Raw genomic sequence first — 17,475 nt, forward strand, 5'->3', positions numbered from 1 at the left:
ATGCCCTTTTTATTGTTTTTGTTTGATCTGACAGTAGTAAGGCTAGGAGCTAGCGGGATAGGTGATTAGAGGGGTGGGGGGTAGGGTATGGTGATCAGAGGGGTGGGGTATAGGGCATGATGGCAATGGTGCCGGGGAAGGCACCACTGCCATCTTTTTTTTTTTTTTATCTGGTCTCTTTTTTTGTATTTTGTATTTTTTGTATTATGTATTTTTATTTAATTTTTATTATTGTATTTAATAATATTGTTATTATCTTATTTATTATTTAATAAAAATAGCAAATTTGATCAAGGTTAGATAAATTTGATATCTACAACTGTCCCTATTTGCACATTGCTGAGAATTAGAAATAGGGCAAAGACAAAGACAATAATTTTATTCAGAATCCAAAGAGTTTTTTTAACTTTTTTTTTAACATAAACTACTCATAAAGTTTTTCTCGTCAAATCGAAAATGCTCCTCTCACTTGAGGCTCAACAACTTTTAAAAATTTTAAATATGAAAAAGATTCCTCTCAGCAAAGGCTCAGTAACTTTAAAAATTTTATCTTGAAAAAAGCTCTTCTCAGCAGAGGCTTAACAGCTTTAAAAATCTCATCTGAAAAAGCTTCTCTCAGCAGAGGCTCAACAACTTTAAAAATCATCTTGAAAAAGGCTCATCTTAGCAGAGGCTCAACAACTTTAAAATATCATTTTGAAAAAGGCTCCTCTCAGCAAAGGCTCAACAACTTTAAATTTTCACTTGAAAAAACACCTCTCAATAGAGGCTCAACAACTTTAAAAATCATTTTGAAAAAGCTCTTCTCAGTAGAGGCTCAACAATTTTAAAAATCTCATATGTTCTTCAAATTGAGTTTTCATCTTTGAACAAGTAAAATTTTCTCTTTTGAAATCTTTTGTTTGATCTTGTTTTTCATTAGGAAATAGAAAGTCTTTGTCCTTATTAAAACTACTCATGGATACATGCACTGAGTGCTTTAAATGTAATGCATGTAATGTAATTAAAATTATTCATTGTAGTAAAAAGGTTCTCGAAATCTCTCATTTTTTGGCTTTTTTTATCAGAATTCGTATATGACCAATCTATTCTTAACATCTAACCATAATATTTTTCTTCTTCAAAAGTTTGCAACATCAATGTCTTGTCATGTTTTTCTCATCCTTTTTCATTTGCCTTTGTCAACTTTTAAAAAGTAATGCTAAGATCTTTCATGTTTGTTTTTCTTTTCATTATTTTATGTCCAAGACTAATAAAATGCAATCACACATTTCTCCTATTCATATGACGGACAAAAAATGAGAATAAAGGAATGGATAGGTGTTATTTCCAAAGAAAAGATAGCATATTTTATTATACTAGTAACAAGTGCATGACAAAGTATTTGAGTTGAAACAAAGGTACCCAAATAATGATCATAAGATAATCATGAACAAAATATTCCCAAATTCTTTTTGTAAAACTAAATTAGATGACTTTCTTGATCCTTCAGAGTTCATCAAACTACACTTGCCCTTGTATTGTGGAATGATGCTTTTTTTTTACACCCAAGCTGTCTTTTTCAGGTTTTCAGCTTAGATGAGTCATTATTTTTCATTTTTTACTTTTTTCTTTTTCTTTTTCTCTTTTTTCTTTCAAGCAAAATATTTCTTCATAGCATTTGAGTTTATCGGAGTATGTAAATCACTTCTATCCATCTCTACCAAAATCAATGCCTTATCAGAAAAGGCCTTTTCCATCACATACGGGCCTTTTCAATTTGACATACTGTTAGAGGAGTGTGGATCTTGATAGCATAGATCTGACACTTATGACATTTTTTGACATAATCAATATAGTCACTCTCCATTATCAACCAATAGTATCCAACCCTCATAATTTGTCTAGCCATCATATAACCATTTGCATGTGCCTCACAAACTCTATCATGCATTTCTTCAATAATCCTCTTCGCTTCAGCTGCATTTACACACCTTAAGAGTACTTGATCTCGACCCATTTTATAGAGGACGTCTCCATCAAGAAAGAAACTCATAGCCAACCTTTTAATAGTTCTCTTATCATTTTTTGTTACATGTTTTCGGTATTACTGGCTTTTAATGTATTGCATGATGTCATGATACCATAGCTTCCCATCAACTTTTTTTTTAACACGTGAACAATGTGTTGGTTCATCCTTCACATCCAGCTTGATGGGTTGGATTTCAGTATTTGCATCTATTTTAATCATTACAGCTAGAGTAACCAATGCATCAGTAATTTGGTTATCCTTTTTAGGCAAATACTCGAATTGAACTTCTTCGAATTGTTTGACCAACTGAAAAATGTACTTATGGTATCATATCAACTTGGAATCTCTGGTTTCCTATTCTCTTCACAACTGATAGATGACTAGAGCTGAATCTCCAAACACATTTAATACTTTGATTTTTTTTTCAATTGCTGCTTGCAAACCCATAACATAGGCCTCATACTCAGCCACATTATTTGTGTAATTAAAATTTAACCTAGCTGTAATGGGATAATAATGCCCATCAAGAGATATTAAAATTGTCCCAATACCATGACCTAAAGCATTAACAGCTTTATCAAAATACATCCTCTAAAACTCTTCAACATGTTCATTTTCTTCAATGGCCATCACATCTTTATCAGAAAACTCCAGGTTCATTGGTTCATAATTTTTGGTAGCACGATCAATAAGAAACTCGATTATGACACTTTCTTTTATAGCTTTTTTAGTCACATAAATGATATCATATTCTGAAAGTATAACTTATCATCGTACTATTCTTCTTGTCAATGAGGGCTTTTTAAAGATATACTTAATATGATATAGCTTTGCTATGAGTCAAGTAGTGTGATAAAGCATTTATTGTCTAAGCCTTCGAGTTATCCAGGCTAATGCACAACATATCTTTTCTAATGGTGAATACTTGGACTCATAATCAGTGAATTTTTTGCTCAAGTAGTATATAGCTCGTTCTTTCCTATCAGTTTCATCTTTTTACGCCAGCACACATCCTATGAAATTTTCATGTATCGTTAAGTATAAGATCAAAGGCTTTCCTGGAACAGGTGGTACCAATATAGGCAGATTTGATAAGTATTCTTTGATTTTGTCAAAAACTTCTTGGCATTCATCATTCCATTCTCATGGATCATATTTTCTAAGAAGCTTGAAAAAAATATCACACTTGTAAGTGAGTTAAGAGATAAAACGAGTAATATAGTTCAGTCTCTCTAGGAAACCTCGTACTTTTTTCAGGGTACAAAAAAGAGATAAGTTTTGGATGGCTTGTACCTTATCTGGGTCCACTTTGATTCCTCTTTCACTGACCACAAAACCTAATAGTTTTCTTGATTTGGCACCAAATGTACATTTAACAAGATTTAACTTCAGCTGAAATCTTTTCAACCTGTCAAACAACTTTTTGAGATTGACTACATGATCTTCTCCTTCATGAGATTTTGTAATCATATCATCCACATATACCTCTATTTTTTTATGCATCATGTCATGAAAAAGAGTCACCATGGCTCTTTGATAAGTAGTACCGGTATTTTTTTAACCCAAAAGGCATGACTTTATAATAGAATGTCCCCACATGGTCACAAATGTAGTTTTTTCCATATCATCTCGAGCCATCTTAATTTGATTGTAGCCTGAGAAGCCATCCATAAAGAAAAATATGAAATGCCTAGTAGTATTATCTACTAGAGTATCGATGTAAGGTAGAAGAAAGTTATCCTTAGGGCTTACCCTATTCAGATCTCAATAATCGACACACATTCTCACTTTTTCATCTTTCTTAGGAATTGGCATTATGTTGGCTACCCATTTAGGATATTTTACCACTTTAAAAAATCTAGCATCAAATTGCTCTTCACTTTCTCTTTAATTTTCAGCAGCATCTCTAGTTTCATATGCCTTAGCTTTTGCTGCATCGGCTTACATCCTAGTTTTAAAGGTAACTTGTGTTTTACAATATCAATGCTGAGTCTTGGCATATCCTGGTAAGTCCATGTGAACACATCTACATATTCTCGAAGCAGCTCTTCTAGCTTCTCTCTTTCAGCTGGTAAAAGAGATATACCAATTTTAACCTCTTTTTTGTTTTCACCATCTCCTAAATTTACTAATTCGATAATTTTTTGGTGGGGTTCAATTGGCTTATCTTCATGTTTTATTAATTTTAACAAATCAATAGGCAGTGTGTAGTTATCTGAATCTTTCTTATTATCAAGTTCATTAAGATAAATTAAGTTTTCAAAATTAAATATGAGATTATTACCATGATTATCTTCATGTTCATTGCTTGAGACCCAGTAAAGGGTAAGATGAAGAGAATATTGGCACACAAAAATGGAATGGCAAGAAAATGATGGAAACAGAAGAATGGAAAGCAAAGTAAAGATGAAAACAATAGAAGAAATGTGGATGCATCTTCTAAGTCTTTTATTAAAACGATAAACTTAAACACACCACAAAAGATCTCCTAATGCTCGTAGAAAGTAATTAGGGATTTAAAGTTTCATAGTACATTACTTTTCCAAAATTTTAAAGACAACATGCAGCTCTATAACTTTTCAATTATCTAACTCAAAATCTGGAAGACAAAGGTACATAAAAAGCTTTTCACTTCGACTTTTCTTTTCTCTATCATCCACCATTTGAATGGTCAGCTCTGAAAATTCTTCCACGAATCCTTCACTTAAGGCTCCCGGTAAATCTGGATAAATATATCCTCTCGAATAAAAAAAATCATAGAGGTATGGAATGACTACAGGCTTTAACTCCGGCTCATATCCCCTAAGATTAACTATCATCTTATCCATTTTCTCATTCACCATTCTTATTCTGTCCTCTCTTATTGGCTTATATCCTAAGCCAAATCTATCTTTTTTTTTCATATATGGTCGATGGCTTCGTGATTACTTGCAAGTTCTTTTCAAGTCCGGCTACAAGTCATCATCCCATCTTGATAAGCTATTTGACTACTATTTTAGTTGTCGTAGACAAGTATGACGAATACAATTTAGATCCTCCAGCTATATATGTTGTATTGGAAATCTGAAAGGATCTATAAGATCATTTCATAGCTTTATCTGTTGATTTCACATAAGGAATATTTATCGATTGAGTTACTAATAAATCTTCTTCTCTTACCACACATGTTAGCTTTCCTTCAACAATGAATTTGACTTTTTGATGTAATGAGGATGGAACAGCACCTATCATATGGATCCATGACCTAACCAATAAATAACTATATGAAGGAGAGATGTCCATAACTTAAATTTTACATTGAAAGTATATGGGCCAATATGTAATGGCATTTCTATGTCCCTCAGCACCTTTTTTCAGGTTTCATCAAAGGCTTTCACTATCATATGACTAGGTTTTATATAAAATCCATCAACAGGGAGTTTTGTCAGAGTAGTCACAGGCATAACATTAATAGATGAGCCATTATCAATCAAAATCTTGGCCATTATATGACTTTTATATTTCACAATAATGTGAAGAGCTTTGATACTTTCTCGACCTTCAGGAGGAATCTTTTCATCACTAAAAGAGATATAATTTAAAATTGTTATATTGCTAAAAAGTTGTTCCACATATTCAACAAAAGCAATGAGAAAGACATATGTTTGATTTAGCATCTTCAGCAAAGCATTACGGTGTGACTCTGAACTGAGCAATAATGACAATAGCAAAATTCTAATTGGCATTTTGTTAAGCAATTCTACTACGTTGTACTCGTTATGTTTTATTAATTTTAGAAATTTACATGCTTCACTCTTAGAGACTGGCTTTTGACATTCTTTTTCTAAGGCTACGCCAAGATCACTCTGACGTTTCTTTTCTTCTCCTACTTTAGTTTCTCTTTTTTAACTTTTTTTAGAGCCTCTGGGGTATAACATCTCTCACTTCGAGTCATGCCTCTTATGTCTATTATGTTCACAGTATCTGAGTTGACTACAACATCATAATCGTACTTTTATGGTATTGCTTTACCATTCTAATATAAAAAAGAGCTAGGAACTTTAATTATCACTATTGGTGGGGAGGTGGGTTTTTCTGGCCTCGATGTTGACTTCTCATCATAATAAATTGTTATTGGTCTACGTACAAATTTATTCTTTGAATCAATGGTAGACACTTCAGCTTTCATCAACTCTTCTCTTTCTTAGTAAAATTTTATTCGACCTATATCCATCAACTTTTGTACCTCTTGATGGAATTGGTGACAATTCACGATAGAATGCCTCAAAGCACCTTTGTAAAAGTCACATCTTTCAATTGAGTTAATTGTTTCATAGTAATTTTGAAGCTTTACTAGTTTTAACATGTTAGCTTTAACCAAGGCTTCAAATACTTTAGCCATCGAAGTTTTAACTTTTTTTACCCCTTTCTTCACATAGCTTTCTTGCCCATCAATCAAAACATTTATTGATGGTTTAGTATGATTCAACAGAGGATTTTCATTAACATTTGAAATTCTTCGTTGGCTGGTATCAAAGTGTAATATCCTTTTATTGATTAACCCTAACACTTTACGCTTCAAAGCAGTACAGTTCTCAATAGAATGACTTGGATTCCCATAGTGATAATCATAATATGTATTAAGATCATACCATTTAGGAAATTGAAGTTTTAAAGGCTCAACAATAATAGGGGCTAATAAATATTTCTCGATAAGTTAAAGGTACAGATCTGTGTATATCATAGGTATAGGATTAAACATAGTTTTTTCGTAGATAGTTCTCAAGGCTCTCAAAACATTATTAGGATTAGGTCTCCATTCTGGTTTGATAGGTGCAGTAGGATGATTGTAGGTGGGTGTCTGAAAAGATGACTGAAAACGGAGTGAATAAGCTGGTTGTGGTAATGACTGGTATGACTAGTATGGATAAGAAGTAGATGTAATATTATTTATGGTAGGATAATGGGTTTGGTAGACTGGTGTAGGATAAGGTGTGAAACCTTTGAATTGTTGTCCCATATAGTTCACTGCTTGAGCTTCATTCTCTTTCTTTTTAGGAGTTCTACCTTTTCTTGCTTCACTTATCTCTCCTACATCGAGCTAATCATTTTTTATGACGTTTTCAATGATTTCACCTGATATCACCATATTTGTAAAGTTTTTGGATGCACTGCCTATCAATCTCTCATAGTATGGTATTTTCAAGGTGTTCACAAATAAAATAGTTATTTTTTTCTCAATGAGAGAAGGTCAAACTTGTGCAGCCATGTCTCTCCATCTTTATGCATATTTTTTGAAGCTTTCAATTACTTTCTTTTTCATACCTTGTAAAGATAGACGATCTAGAGTTAAATCCCTGATATGCTGATATTATATAGGAAATGCCCTTGTGAGCTATTGTCATAAATAAATACGAGTGCTGTCTAGTTGGACATACCATTTAGCTACAGATCTCGTAAGGTTATCTTAAAATATGTGCATCAATAACTTCTCATCACAAGTATGTGCTGTCATCTCACGATAATACATGATGATATGAGTCATTGGATATTTTATGCCATCATATTTTTCAAATTCAAGGACCTTAAATTTTGGTGAAATGACCACATTTAAAACTCAACAAAAGTCAGCCGTATCTGTGGAGCCATAAAAATTTATTTTCTCTACAGCCCTAAACCTTTCTTCCAATAATTTCATATTCTCCCTGGCACTGGTATCTGCTACTTTCTTAGGTGTCTGTATCCCTAGCTTTTCTCTTTCTTTAGGATTATCTAAATCAAAAACTAAGATTGGCTTAGGCGATTTTTTCATCATAACAGGATTAACAAAATTTTGAAATTATCTTGGAACAGGTGTGGATGTCATTCCTGGATAAGGATTGGGATATCCATCGGGAGTAGGAATTAACACTTTAGTTCCTTGAAAAGGTTAGGTCGATTGTGGCTCAAACCCTGAAGGGTAAAAAGGATCTATAATATATGGTGATTGCTCTCGAAAGCTAAGATTTTTTTCCACTGCTTTTTCTTTGTTAAGTTTTTTGAGCATATCCATTATTGTACTGAGATCCCCTCTTAGTTTTTCTTAAATTTTTTCTATTCTCTCAAATCGACTGGCCTATTCTTATTCTTTGATTCTTGTCTGAGTCTTGGTATTGTATGAATGACGAGTAGGTTGGGTCAAAATTTTTGATAGGCAAGCTTTTCTTAAACCTTTATTACCACAAAGTTTTTTTTTTTTATTTTGAAAAAGAAGAAAGAAAAAAAATTAGAATGCTATGTGTTGAAAATTTATTTTTCACGTATTTTATGAAAAATTATGTACATGATGCATGAATACAAGTAGGAGATATTTGCTCTTAGACAAATTTCAACATTAGAAATTTTTATTGATTTCATATAACTTTTATTACATGAGATTTACCATCTTAGAATTATATCCATAGAAGCGTTTGACTTGTTCATAATGATCTTTCGTTTCATCTAAAAGTTCACTAGGCGCTGTCCATATTCTTCTATGGGATTGACTTCTTTTCTTAATGCTTTTACCTTTTCAACCATCTCCCATGCTTTCTTCACTGCCTTGCATACTTGATTAGTCAGGTGCTCTATATACTGTTGCCTACCTAAGCTTTTTGCCTTCCATCTCATGTGAGCATCTTTTTTTGAATCCCATGTGAAGATCCAATCTTTTTCCTTTCTATGCCACTCATCTATTATTACTGAAATATGGCTCTTATGGTCTTGTAGTTGTATCTTTAACCTTTGGATCACCTGGTGAAGTGATTCTTTTTCATTTAGTACTTTAAAATGTTTTTTTCTCTTTTACAAGCATGACTTTCAACATTTCCTTTTTGTTTTGGCATTCCACCAATCTTGCTGAGGTTGTAGAGTATAATCCCTTTCAATTCTAACATTCTTGAGAAATTATGATGGTTTTCTCTTGCTTTTCTTGAGCTTTGCCCTTCTATTGGTTCATTTCTTCTTGGAGCTCATCCATTTCGTGTTGCCGACTAAGGTAAGACTTTGTGACTTTTTTTTTGTTTTGAATTGGACTCGTAACCTCTTGCTTTCCTGATGTAGATCTTTCAAATCACTATTGGCCGATCTCGTTCTTTTATGACTTTTTCTAATCTACTCTTTTGTATCTCTGTTTCATATTTCAATTATCTTATTTTTTTACGAGTCTCAAATTTTCTCTTTTTATTTTTTTTCAGCTTCTAATTCTTTCTTAATAAGCTTAACTTTTGATAATTGCACATCTTTCGAAAGATTAACCAATTGATATGAGTTGTCATCAGGAGGGAGTACTATGTCTCTAGGTTACATTGCTTTCCAATCTGGTAATCAAAAGTGACTTTGTTGATGAGAGGCTCTAACCTTATTTTTCATGTTCTCTTTCATGCTTGGATCAACTGCTCCGAGGTTCTTGATGGATTCGATTCCCTATAAATGAATTCTACTTGGATCAGGTCATGAGTAGCAGGAACAAACTACTTTGTACTAAATTGCCTAAGCACCATTAATAGAGCATAACTTATAACGCCCCATAGCCCTAATAACGGTATCCATGGCTCATTTCCTCCATGATACAACAAGGCACCCGAGGCATCCAAGGTGCCATCCATTCAATTCCATCTCCGGTAAGCCTTCGTAAGAAAAGGACTCACTCTTTTTTAGTTTTCAATGTTGGCCATTGACTTTTGCAAAAACTCTTCAATTGGTGCTTTATTTTGTAAATACGACTTGAAAAATGCACTTTTTCCACATTTGAATTGACTTCTAATGCATACATATAATAGAGATGCACATCTTATAAATCATACTTTTTCATTTTATTGACAGAAATTCAATGACTTGATGGATTCAGTTAGAACTGCTAGAGCGGGATTAATTGCTTGGGTTTCAATTTGCTCAAGAAAATCTATCACAGTTATCTCAATGTAACCCAAAATTTTCGGACAGATTACCATGCCATACAATGCTAGAGCAAACACAGCCATACCTTGATCACCATTTAAATGCTCCTGAATGAAGTTTCAGAGAAAGTCCTAACGAATGCCGAGATGTTTACCTTTAAACTTTGCGAAAGAATCAATGGTTTTTTTCTTTAACCCCCATAAGCTTGGCTAACTTTTTACGATAACCTAATTTTGACTTTCGGGTAAATATTTTATTTGGACGTTGTAGTTTTATTCCAAGTAAAATCGAATACTCTTCAATAGTTGGCACCAAATCTTCCTGATTAAAAGTGAAGCATCTATAGGATGGATCCCAAAACTGTATAGCTACCTTAATCAACTGTTCACCGATCATTACTGAAATGAGGGATGCAATCTGTCCATACTTTTTACAAAAGTTTTTTTTTTCTTCACTTAATTGACCTCAGACAGTAGCTAACTCTTTTAAATCATTCTGCGTGAAATCTAAATACACTTTCTCGAGTAATTCAGACACAAAACTGGTAGGTAAATAATCTCCATTCTTTTGTTGAGCTTCTTTCGACCAAACATGTACTTCATTATACGGTTCACATGGCACACTGACTGAGGATGAGCAAATTTGTAGTTCTATAAGATCCATAAAAACTTCTTAGAAAAAATATGTCATAGAGCAAATATCTCGATGTAGAATTGTATTGAAAATTTTTAAATAAATACTCTAATACACTGGTAGTATTTTAAAAAATCTTCTCACCTAGAGATTTCGTAAGTATCACTACTCGGAGTACCTTTGAATCTAATCATCGGACAAAATTTTTTTTTCTTATTTATTTTGTTATTATTTTATAAGATTTATTCTAAACTTAATATAATTATCAAAAACTTTTATTATATATTTTTTTATTAATTATTATTATAAAATAACAAAAATTTATTTTGTTAAATTTAAACATTTTAACATGCATAAATATTAAGAATAATAATTAAAATAACAAAAATAATATTAAAAAAAATTTTTTTACCTGAACCGGATCGGTCAACAATACGGTCAATGCGCGATTTGGTCGCGTTCAATGGTTCGGTTTGGCTGTTCAATTGCGTTCAGAGGTTCGGTTACGGTCTGGGTTAGGTTCAACGGTTCGATTTCGATTCAGTCAGATCGATCAAAGGCTAATGAAAAGCGGGTCGCAAGTTGAGTGCGTGAATCCTAGGTCGAGTCATGGATTGACGCGCGAATTCTGGGTTCTTAAAACGATATTATTTAGAGCTTTTATTGAAACGACCTTATTTTAGTTTTGGCAGTTTATATAAAAGGTATTAAATTTTTTTCGATCATTCTCTCCCTTTCCTAAAAGAAAATACTTTTTTTTTTCTTTTTTCTTTTTCAGGCCACTAGGGCCGGTGGTAGTCCGTCGTGACAACCGCCGTGATCCTACCGACGGCCAGCTCTGACCGTCGATGTCAATGTCAAAAAATTCTAAAAACCACCCATAAACTCATTTCGACCCTCTAAATACAGATATGACATTCTTTTCACCAAAAAGAATCCCTAAATCCCTAGATCTGCTCTTAAAGTTTCAGTGAAACCATTTTTTTGGGTATTCTGATTTTTTTTTTTGAAACTGACTTTATTTTTTTTTTGTGCAGGGGCTCTCAGCGTTGGATTCTTCTCTGCCGGGAGGATTGAGCTTTTGTTTTTTTTTATTTTTTTATCTTTTGCATTTTTTTGGTAGAATGTATTTTTTTCGCAGGGTTCTTTCTTCCTTCTCCTTTTTTGGGTTCGTCTAAAAGCTCTATAAATAAAGCTCGACCGTGCGTAGCACAAGGCCCAGCATGAGGTACAAGTACGAGTCCCATGTCTTTTTTATTATTTTTATTTTATCTGATAGTGGTAGAGCTAAGAGCCAACGGGATGAGTAATCAGAGGGATGGGGATAGGGCATGGTGGCAGTGGTGCCCGAGAAGGCACCACTGCCATCCCCTCTTTTTTTGTTTTTATTAGTTCTCCTTTTTTTATATTTTATATTTTTTGTATTCTATATTTTTATTTAATTTTTATTATTATATTTAATAATATTATTATTATCTTATTGATTATTTAATAAAAATAATAAATTTGACCAAGGATAAATTTGATGTCTATAAAAATTAAATTAAATATGATAAAAACAACGTAATTTACTAATTTCTAAAGAAAAGAAAACATAACTGATTGATTTGGTTAAGGAAACAGAACATACTACGTAACAGAGTACATTTGTTCTTTAGCTGTTTTTTCGAAACATTAAAGAGAAACAAAAGGAAGGAGTCGCGCGCTATTCTGTCCTCTCCAAAAAAAAAAAAAAAAAAAAAAAAACTGATCTTCTTCTCCAAATCCAATTAATCTTTTCGTTTTTCAATTGGATTCGTTTCCTCCTTCTATTAATCTCCTCCATAGAAAAACCCTTCCTTTTTTTAGCCTCGAAAAAAATTTTCTATTTCTCTCGTTTCCTTGAGCTTTTCAATGACCTTTTTCATCTTTGATTCTTAAAAGAATTTAATTCAACGACACCACCACCGACCTTTTGTTCCCTCCTCCTCTTCTTCTTCCCATTCTATAGAATTTAATTCAAAGTCAACTTTTTCGTCTACATATCTCTTTAAATACGCTTTTTCGTTTCATTTATTTTTCTGCGGTATTTTTTTTATTTTGTTATTTTATTTTGCATACTCTACTTTGCATGCCCGTTTTTCCTTCTTGGGTTTTCTTTGTTATTGGTTTTTCTGGGTTTGTTCCTTTTTTGTTTTATTTTTTATTTTTTAAAAATTCTGGGCCATTGGTCTTGGTCAGCTAGTGGTGGGAATTGCGTCGTTTTCTTAGGGGCTTTACTTTTTCCTTTTTGTTTTGTGTTTGTTCTTTTCTGTTTGCAATTATTTAATAGTTGGTATGGGGAAAATTTTGTTTTTTATTTCAGCTACAATGTTTAATTTATTTCGGGTCTAAATAGAACACTGATTTTACTTTTTTTTTTAAATACAAAATCACAAATTTTGGTTATAAGGTCAATATTGTATAGAGTTCTAATAAGATTTGGGGTTGGTAAAACTGGGTTTTATATCTGATCATATTTATAGATTGTTTTACCTGTTTTATTTGATTGATATTTGGTCTGCTTTTTTGCTTCTTTTATTGTACTTTAACTTCATAATCAGTTTTGCTCATGTCAGGTTAAGGTAATAAATAGATAGGTTGAACCTGGGTTTTGTTTTGTTTTGTTTATTTTCATAAGTTTTTAGTTGGTGATTTTGTTATTCTATGAGCATGGATTTGAAGTGTGGAGAGGAAGGTGGTGGTGTGAAGACACCTAAGAAATCAGATGAACAACAAGGAGGTGGAAATTCGAAGATGAAGGGTACTGGAGGCATTAGTAGCAAAGATATGATCTTTAGAGCTGATAAAATTGATTTAAAAAGCTTAGATATGCAGCTGGAGAAGCATCTGAGCCGGGTTTGGTCTAGAAACATTGAGAACCGAAGGCCTGTAGAGGAGTGGGAGATTGATTTGGCTAAGTTGGATTTAAGGCACGTTTTAGCTCATGGAACCTATGGGACAGTGTATCGTGCCACTTATGATAATCAAGATGTTGCAGGTAATTCTTTATATTTGTTTTAATTTGATCTTTTGTTAAGGATGGAGACAGAAGAAAAGAAAACTAGCAACCCATATCTTTGTTTTATTTATGTTATTTCTTAAGCTTTGTGGCTTCTTGTTGATCAAAATGGCCAAATTATTTGAGCAGTTTGACAATTCCGTTTATGCAGCAACAATTCCTCGGTATTTCCTACACTGAGTTTGTGCAGTAAAATATGTGCATCTGTAATTGAACTTTTCATTGATAGTTTGTCGAGTTCAAATAAGGATTTCTAAAATTTTTGTAGTCTCTTCTAATTTTGGAGCAATATGCATTAGTTTAGTAGACAGAGAACTAAATTTATGCCAATGATGTCTAGATGATAAGTGTGATTTGTAAAGTTTGGTGATGTTGGCCAAGCCAGATTGGGGTTTAAATTGTCACATACAATAGTTTTTGTAGTTCATGATAGCTATCACTTCATAGCTGCTTGCTTTGCTAGTGCGTTGGTTCAATTCAAATGTGCTCAATTGGAACTACCCTGATACTAGAGCACTTCCTCATAAACTAATGCAATTCAATTGTGTTTAATTCAATTGACTTTATCTTTTATTGGATTGTGTTGTGGGATATTTCTGCTTGATATTGGTGTTTCTACTCTATTCTGTTATATGTTATTGATATTTGGTTGATTTCTGGAGAATTTTTGAAGTTTCACCTTGCAATCTGATTTTTTTTTTACTTTTTGATCCTCCCATTGCCCAACACATTGATTGACAGTTAAATATAATTTGTTGTCACTTATAATCTATTTGAAGAACTCAAATCTAATTTCGATGCTATTTTTCCCATTTAAATGTCTACATGTACACATAGAGTTTCCTATATAGGTTTTACCACCTCTGTCTTGTGTAGTTGAGCATTAGCAGATTCCACTATGTTTGAATATCTGTATGCTAATTAAAATGGAAGATGGTTATGATGAATTTTTCATTAATTTAATTGTTTGTATCTTTCTGTGGAGTGCTCTTTGTTGTTAACTATTTAGTAATAATAACATGATTTGGTTTCTGATATAGGCTGCGTAGAAACCATTACTTTCTTAGGCATGTTACAATAAGAATGCATGTTTAATTTCTAAAATAATTTAGAGTGCCTTGAGGATTTTAGCCTTTCACAAAGCTAAAAATGACATAGTAGAGAAAATGACTAGTGGTTCCTTGACCTTTTGAATATAGTAAGGAACTTGCAGTGAAGTCTGGCTGCTGGTGAATTGATCTAGTAGGTAGTTTTACTCTTGGTATCCTAGTCAGCTTTCTTATAATATTGACTACTTCGAGAATTTATAGCCTTCAGCACTTTTTTTATTATGAAGTCTGACTGCATTCTCATGTTGATGTTGTAGTTAAGCTGTTGGACTGGGGCGAGGATGGTATTGCAACAACAGCTGAAACTGCTGCTCTGCGAGCTTCATTTCAGCAAGAGGTTGCTGTTTGGCACAAGCTTGACCATCCTAATGTTACAAAGGTTCAATTTTTTTTCTATTCTGAAATGTTTACTTGTTGATATCATCATGACAGTGAAAGCCATAATATAAATATTGGCATTTCTTGAATGCATTGTTATCATTTCAAATAATTGGAAGTTTACTCTATCTCTTTGCATGATTAGCTTGCTGTTTTTTGATTCATGGCCATTCGGTAAAAATTAAAATTTCTTCTTTTCTTTGTCGAAAATTTTCTGTTGTAACTTGTGCTTTTTAATTTTGGGTTATAGTTTGTTGGGGCCTCAATGGGAACTTCAAACCTTAAGATTCCTCCAAAAAATCCTTCAGCTGATAGCCACAATTCCCTTCCTTCTAGAGCATGCTGTGTTATAGTGGAGTATCTCCCTGGTGGCACACTGAAACAATACTTGATAAGAAATAGGCGAAAGAAACTTGCCTTGAAGGTTGTGGTCCAACTTGCTCTAGACCTCTCTAGAGGGTAAGTGAATGCCTTTGTAATTGGTTTGGGCAGTCTGCAAAAAAAATTTACCTAATGACAATTATACTTCTTGGCAATCGCAGTCTTAGCTACCTACACTTGAGAAAGATTGTACATCGTGATGTCAAAACGGAGAACATGTTATTAGATGCTCACAGAAATCTCAAAATTGCTGATTTTGGTGTTGCTCGTGTTGAAGCTCAGAATCCAAGGGACATGACTGGTGAAACTGGTACTCTTGGATACATGGCTCCAGAGGTATGCCTTTTCAAATGTTTTGATAAAACATGGGTAGTTGAAAGCTTAATCATTTATGTCACCAGAGGTCTGCCGTCCACAAGATAACATATCCATATTTTGTCCAAATTGATTAATAAGATGAAAATTATAGATGATGCATCCAAATATTATGCATGGTGGTAAAAATATTCTCTACATGGGGGCTCGTTATATCTTCTTTGCACCTGAAGACTCAATTTGATTTGCAAACTTTGCTGTGAAGAAGACTAAGTTAGTGGGCGAGTCATTTTTGGTAATCTGATATGCAAACGTGCCATGCATATGCTCACATGCAGGAAGAAGACAAGAATTGTAAACTATTTGAAGCACCCGATCCTTTGTTTCTATGCACAGCAGAAAGCTAACACAATTATTGTGTAGGTTCTTGATGGTAAGCCCTACAATAGAAGATGTGATGTCTACAGCTTTGGCATTTGCTTGTGGGAAATTTATTGCTGTGATATGCCTTATCCAGATCTTAGCTTTGCTGATGTGTCATCTGCTGTTGTTCGACAGGTTAGTTTGCTGTTGAAGTTTCTGTTTGAAATATTATGACAAGAGACACTGATGCATGTCTCATTATTGTATTCAATTTGTGGTTTTGAAATGGCATTGAAGAATGATTACTTTTATTTTGATTTGAGAGCCTTTGCACGCTTAGGGTCATTGATAGGATTTTTTTTTATTTGAGAGTCTTTGCATGTTTAACTTTAGCGATATCATTTTTATCTTACTTGATTTAATATGATTAGTTAAAGTTTTTGTTTAATATTTGTATTGAACTTTTTTTTTAATATATATAAATTCAAGAGCTCTCATTTAGATTATCATATGCAAGCCTTGTTTTAGTTGAGTTCAAAGTTTCTTTAGATTGTTTGCATAGTTTTAATTCTAATAATATAATTTTTTGGGTCTACATTAAAATTTTTCGTCCTCTCCAATCGTCTATGTCCGACTTTCAGATGTAGGGTCTATTGTCTTGTCCTCCGCAAAAGGTATTTATGTTTGTAACTAGTTTAAGCTAAGGTAAAATAGGGAAGCCATTCTGCATGTTTTGTAATCAGTAAAGGATTGAATTGATTATGGAAACTAAACCCTCCATGGTTTATCGGCAGAATTTACGACCAGAGATCCCGAGATGCTGCCCGAGTTCATTAGCAAACATAATGCGAAAATGCTGGGATGCAAACCCGGAGAAACGACCTGAAATGGATGAGGTAGTGAGGATGCTAGAAGCAGTTAATACAAGCAAGGGAGGAGGGATGATACCAGATGACCATATGCCAACTTGCTTCTGTTTGACCCCTGCACGTGGTCCATGATTCTAGAGCCCGGATTAGCAATGTTGTTTAAAAAAATTAGTTTTTGGTGTTTTTATGTAACTGTCACAGTTATAAGAAAAGTTTTACCACCATTGAAATTCAATTGGTGCCTTACTTTTAAATTTTTACTTTTATATTTGATTAAAAATTTTCTTTTTCTCAAAACAAAACACAAGATCTAATCCTAAGAATACCATCTTATATTTTAAACCTTTAATTTCTCATATTTGAAATAAATTAAATAAAATCATCTATTAAAATATTCAAACATCAAAATATTAAGTTTAATAATTTATAAAATAAAATGATTTAATGTATTTTTAATTTTTTTATTTATAATAAAATTTT

The 17,475-nt window shown here is 33.0% G+C and overlaps 1 protein-coding gene across 1 annotated transcript; it reads left to right on the forward strand.

Moving 5' to 3' along the window:
• The first annotated feature begins 12,125 nt into the window (after positions 1-12,125).
• Positions 12,126-17,230, forward strand: LOC111279708 (serine/threonine-protein kinase 52-like). The gene is made up of 6 exons (XM_022866720.2): positions 12,126-13,559; positions 14,947-15,068; positions 15,318-15,526; positions 15,610-15,784; positions 16,187-16,321; positions 16,921-17,230. The coding sequence occupies exons 1-6, from the start codon at positions 13,226-13,228 to the stop codon at positions 17,125-17,127; spliced, it is 1,182 nt and encodes a 393-aa protein (XP_022722455.2). The 5' UTR covers positions 12,126-13,225; the 3' UTR covers positions 17,128-17,230.
• Positions 17,231-17,475: the final 245 nt, after the last annotated feature.

Source organism: Durio zibethinus, chromosome 27, assembly GCF_047325235.1.
Source record: "Durio zibethinus cultivar Kanyao isolate XHJ-2024 chromosome 27, ASM4732523v1, whole genome shotgun sequence".
Taxonomy (NCBI): Eukaryota; Viridiplantae; Streptophyta; class Magnoliopsida; order Malvales; family Malvaceae; genus Durio; species Durio zibethinus.

Bases quoted from the DNA above. Each gene is read 5' to 3' on its own strand.
- LOC111279708 (XM_022866720.2), top strand. From the start codon at position 13,226: ATGAGCATGGATTTGAAGTGTGGAGAGGAAGGTGGTGGTGTGAAGACA. The intron at 13,560-14,946 runs GTAATTCTTTAT...TTGATGTTGTAG, and splicing joins TGATAATCAAGATGTTGCAG to TTAAGCTGTTGGACTGGGGC. The intron at 16,322-16,920 runs GTTAGTTTGCTG...GTTTATCGGCAG, and splicing joins CATCTGCTGTTGTTCGACAG to AATTTACGACCAGAGATCCC.